This window comes from Ischnura elegans, chromosome X, assembly GCF_921293095.1.
Source record: "Ischnura elegans chromosome X, ioIscEleg1.1, whole genome shotgun sequence".
NCBI classification, from domain to species: Eukaryota; Metazoa; Arthropoda; class Insecta; order Odonata; family Coenagrionidae; genus Ischnura; species Ischnura elegans.
In genome coordinates this window covers 19,112,410-19,117,817 of record NC_060259.1, presented here as the reverse complement: position 1 = coordinate 19,117,817, position 5,408 = coordinate 19,112,410, and the positions used below count along the sequence as shown (strand labels likewise).

General features: G+C 36.3%; 1 protein-coding gene across 1 annotated transcript; it reads right to left on the bottom strand.

Annotated features, from left to right (window-relative positions):
* Positions 1-1,106: 1,106 nt before the first annotated feature.
* Positions 1,107-4,226, bottom strand: LOC124171081 (piggyBac transposable element-derived protein 3-like). The gene is made up of 2 exons (XM_046550225.1): positions 3,528-4,226; positions 1,107-3,416 (listed from the first exon to the last, which is right to left on the bottom strand). The coding sequence occupies exons 1-2, from the start codon at positions 3,743-3,745 to the stop codon at positions 1,508-1,510; spliced, it is 2,127 nt and encodes a 708-aa protein (XP_046406181.1). The 5' UTR covers positions 3,746-4,226; the 3' UTR covers positions 1,107-1,507.
* Between the last annotated feature and the right edge of the window lie 1,182 nt (positions 4,227-5,408).

Sequence of the window (5,408 nt, the reverse complement as noted above, 5' to 3'; positions counted from 1 at the left end):
AATGTCACTTTTACAATGCACTGGTTATTCAAATAAGAAGTTGTAAATCAATAAGTTTCCATCAAGTCACATTCCCCCAAATTCACCCTTTTATTTCATAATATGTGGAAACACGAAGTCCGTGAGTGACTCGCAAACTGTTTTAATCTTTTTTCCTGTATTTGTGCGTTTCAGGTTTGGAATAGTTGTTCCATTAACTTTAAATGCAATCATGTACTTGAAAAATAATTAAAAAAATGAAACGCAATGGGTCGAAAAAAGTAGCAATTAATCTTTAATAGTTAGAAAGGGAATTGATATTCGTTGGTATTTCTTTTATCACTAATGCACATTTAAATTTTAACATAAAATACGTTCGTCAGTTAAATGCTAAATTACATTATTTTTCCTTATAAAATGCAATAAAAGACTAAGTTAAACTTCATGTAGGAAGAAGAATGCCAGAACCCCTGATTTTTATAGGGCAAGGACACGACGTGTTTATCGTAATGACAACTCGAATACGAGGGCCGCGAATCAGAATTTGTATAATTGCAGAGGAGTGCTCGAAATACAACGTCACTTTGCATGGCTCCCATGATAAGGAATGGACACAAAATATATCTATTCTAATTTTTATGGGACACCGAGGGCAGGAAATATCTTTTCCTTGAAATAGTGGTATAAAGAAGAATTTATGAGCTGTTAAATTACAACTAACTTCGCTGTACTTTGGTTGATCCGAAGAAAATGCTTCTTTCTCCATTGCTTATCAAGTAATGGCTAATGAAGAATTTTGACAAAATGTTGAGGTGATTATATCATCATGAACGTAAAATTTGGTTAACAGTAATCAATGAATCAAAAAAATGAAAATGAGATGTCTGTATTTGGTGATGGTGTAACAGCCGAAACCGATCATAAAATAGAAAATTTTTATAAAAAATTTGTGGAAGTATCAAAGTGTATGTTATTGATAATGCGGAGTCCTTCCGACACGTTCAAGTTTAGATCTAATTTCGGTTAAAACGGTTTTTAAATGCGCAGTGGGTGGCAGTAGAGATAGCGGACGACTGTAGGATATTTAACCCATATTATCCCGGAACACATTTTTACCTATTTGGTAACTGATTTTTTGGTATGCTGCTCTATTTGTACTACTTGCTATGGGAAAAATAGTTAAAAAAATCAGAACGTCGTACTTTTGCTGGGAGAGCCCGTGTCTTTAAACACACGGTGGGATAAAGCCCAGATCAGACTTGCCTGCGATCAATGTGAGGGTAGAATGCAAAATAAAAAATACGTGAGTTCTCTACACAATTTTATTTCACAAACAACTAATAAGACATTGTGTTTCACACTTATTATATGAGCCCATTTCTTTTTAAGCATCATAATTTGAAGTCATACATTTTCATGCTCAATAAAAACTTACACATTGCACATTAGAATGCATTTCTATATTTTACAGTAGTACAAATTACAAAATTTTCAATTTATATTTCGAAAATTTTTTTGTGACATATCACTAATTGGACTGATATTTTACATGATACTCCTTGAAGCAACAATCAGGGTGTACGCCCACATTGCACTTTTCACAAATGAACTTTGAGCTTTTACCGCAGTGACCACACCGCCGATGGGTCTTAATTTTACTTATCCAGTGATTATAACCATCAAACCTTCCATCTGTTATAGCTTGTCTCATTGCTCTTGGTGCTACTAATTTAGGCTGAGTATCACTTGACAGTAGCCCGATAACAACCTCTCTCAAAAAATCAATTTGATTGCTTTTCCGATTGTTTATTCGGAAAATATGCCACAAACTAACAATGCTGCTGTTCAGACAAAATCTAAATAAAGGCCAGTACCACTTGTTTGACCTTATTTTCACACGATACACTGCGCGCTGTTGATCAAATAAATCTACACCTCCCATGCCATGGTTATACATTTTCACAATTTGTGGCTGGCATAATTTCATATGTTTTTTATACTTTGAATTCCAACGGGTGCAGGAGCTAAGGCCGAATACAGTTTTTGAATCCATGTTTGTGGCAATAGTAACTTGTGCATTATCATGCCAGCGAATGAGTGAAATGGGACTGTTCTTATCAGTGATTGCGGAGAATGCACCGCGTTCCTCCTTGCTCACATCTACAACAGGGGCTCCTTCAATGCGGTCTTTTCTTATAGTTCCAATGCAGTTTATATTACTTTCTTTCAGTTTTTCTAGCAATGAAAGTGAGGTAAAAAAGTTGTCTACAAATAGCTTTGAACCAGGAGGAAGGAAATCTACACACATGGATTCTGTCACTTGGGCACCGAGAGAGATGCCTTTGGGTCTGTCTGTTTTTCCTGTGTAAACACTAAATTTAAGAAGGTATCCTTTTGAAGTTGTAACACACCATATTTTGTAACCAAAACGGATGGGCTTTCCTCTAATAAATTGCTTCATTGAATGACGCCCAAAGTATGGCTCCATACCCTCATCCAGAGAAAACTCACTACCGAAGCATTCTATGATCTCGGTAAATTTTTTATTCATGTGATCTACTACAGGTCTAACTTTGTAAATCCTATCAGTGCTATCTATCTGGGTGTTATCATTAAAATGAAGGCATTTATGAATCAAATCAAATTTATTGCGGCTCATTGATCCAGCAACTAGAGAATGGAAAGTATCTCGTTTGGTTTCCCAATACATACGTCTGAATGAAACACAACAGTAGCCAGAAAGTAATAACACGCCAAGGTATTTGTACAAATCGTCCACAGAAAATTCGGCATTGGATAAACCTTTCTGAACAGCATACTTGTTTGTTTCTATACATATCATATTCACAAAATTTTCGTCCCAAACCCTCTTGAACATTTCCAAAGGACTTTTATCTAATAACTCTGGTTTTGGCTGCATACGAACAGGCTCTAAAGGTGGCATGTTATTTGTTTTCAGAGTTAATTTTTTCCATGATCTATCTTTCTTACGGTAACTACCTGCCTCTAAATGGCTAAATTTTTTATGAGTGTTGGTGGCCGAGCAAACATTGATTGAACTCTTAGCTACTTTCCTTCTCTTGCTATGACAATTTTTCCCATTCTTTTCATTAGACATATCAAAATCAGATTTAACCTCATTATTGTTTGAGCTTGTTGAGGAACAGTCATCAGAAAAAAGTGGTAAATCAATTTTACCGTGATTAGTGTCAAGACGTACCTCACCTAATTGGGCTAGGACACCTTTGCCTAAATCCTTTATGCACTCTGGAGTCTCACATTCTTCAGGTGCATCATCTTCATCAGAGCAGTCACCATCCCTTGCTGGAAGAATAACCACATCTACAGTGTTTGCTCCATCAATTTCTCGCCCTCGTTCATCATTGTCATCCAAGTTGTGGAGTTCAAATAAGATGTCTTCTGTGTTGAGTTCTGACCTAAAAGAGATCGGACATTTTGATTCATAGTTCTAAACACAGCTTGAGATGGCGTAATGACACCTAAAAACTATTTTAATGAGGAAGTGAATAAATATTTGCAATTCTTACCGTTTTCTGTTGTTTGTCGACATTGCGAAGGTGTTCTCAGGATCCACTGTGATGCACAGCAAACAAATGGATGAGCTAAAATAATTTAAACTTAGGAAATTTTTTGGGCAACTGCGAAGCACAGAACTTACGAACACTTGGTCTACAGCTGCCAAGCTTGCAAAACGCAATGGCAGGTACCCTTGGGTCGGTCCTTTATATATATAGTGTCTAGCCATGAGGAGCAAGAGTTACATTTTAGCGAGAATCTCAAACTAAGTACATGGATTATATTTTAGCTCTTCAACCTCATAATTATCTCAGGCATCGAGTTACAATGATTTTGAAATACATTGTGAGCAAAGAACAACTCATCTGAGACGTTTACAGACAGCTCAACAATGTAAGGCAATACCATAATTGGTTTAGGGAAGAGTAGCTGTTTATCCCACCGTGTGTTTAAACACACACAAAGTTTGCGCTTTCATTGAAGTGTTACAATTATCTTCACGGGAAATACTTTACTAACATCATGTTTCCTCAACATTCGAATGTATAAAGGCAGGAAAAGTTTTATGTTCGCATCTGGTGTTCTCAAGAAGATGAAGGTTAAACAGTTTGCCTTTCAATTTACACATGCAGGGGTAATATTTTTTTTCAATGGTGGCCAACCTGGGGATAGTAGGCTGTAATACAAGATGTAATGAGACTTCAGAGGTTTCAAAGAATGAGTCAAAGTATTTAGAAAATGGTTGCCTCTCAAGAGTGGCTAGAAATTATTTTTTTAATTTCCGCGTACTTGGCGTGTGTTTAAACAGACGCTGGTAAAATATGGGTTAAATATCACCGATTCACCCCCTCGTTACAACGCGTGAGATACCATGATGCGAAATTTACGTGAGGGAGAAGGGAAAGAATTTTTATGGAAAATATTATTTCCTTGATTCCTAGGTTATCTGTCTTTTACCGCTGCCTCTATTTACACACTTGAAATACAAAGGGTAGTGATTCCATTTATGTTGGATTCCTTGTTTGTTTTTCCTGTGTACATTTTATCCTACTCGCGCGCGTATTCTACCTTCCTCAATGCAGTCCATATTTGTTTTCCTTAACTTGGTATATCTTACTCGATTCTAGCCTTTTAAATGGACATTGAATCATTCCGATTCTATACTTCTTTCAGCAGCTCTAGTTTTTGGAGTGAGCAGGATAATTTTCATGTATTTATGTTATTTCCAACTAAGTGTGGCTACAAATACCGATAGAGGCGAGATCCTGATGACACCAGCTGGAAGGAAGGCGAAACTGTGGTCCCACCAAAAAATTAATAAACGCGATAAAATCCTAGAGAGAATACGGTTATCAAAGACGACTGTATCTATAGTGCGTTCCACGTTTAGTTGGCAATGTGGACTCTTATGGAGATTCGTTTCCCATGTTACTCTCCGTAAGGCAGGGAGCCAAGTGTTGCCAATAGCAGCATCGAAATTAGTATTGCGCTATGCACTGTTTTGCAATATATTCTAATGTAGAAAGAGACGTTTCAGTCATTGGTGCCAATAGTTTTTCCATAAAAATATAGCTGGGGCTTTTGAAAACATTTCCTTAAATTTCCGTTGTAAAGGTGAATTTTTTTACTTTATTTTCTTCCCACAATTGTCGCCTAGCCATTATTTATATTAGATTGAATCTTCTACAAAAATATCCTCTTACTATTTTATCTTTGAAGGTTTTCACCAATTTCACCTGAATTGAGTTAAAATTTATTTAAAATATAGGTAGCTCTGAGTCTTAATTTTATACATAATAATTACATAAGTAGAGAGCCCCTCTTTTTCAGAGTGGCGCTCTAATTATGTGAATGTTATTTGTGAAAGTTTGTCTGAGCTCCGATTCTAACTC

Coding starts and splice junctions, on each gene's coding strand:
- LOC124171081 (XM_046550225.1), bottom strand. CDS start 3,745: ATGGCTAGACACTATATATATAAAGGACCGACCCAAGGGTACCTGCCA. Junction 3,417..3,527: donor TCGACAAACAACAGAAAACG/GTAAGAATTGCA, acceptor GATCTCTTTTAG/GTCAGAACTCAACACAGAAG.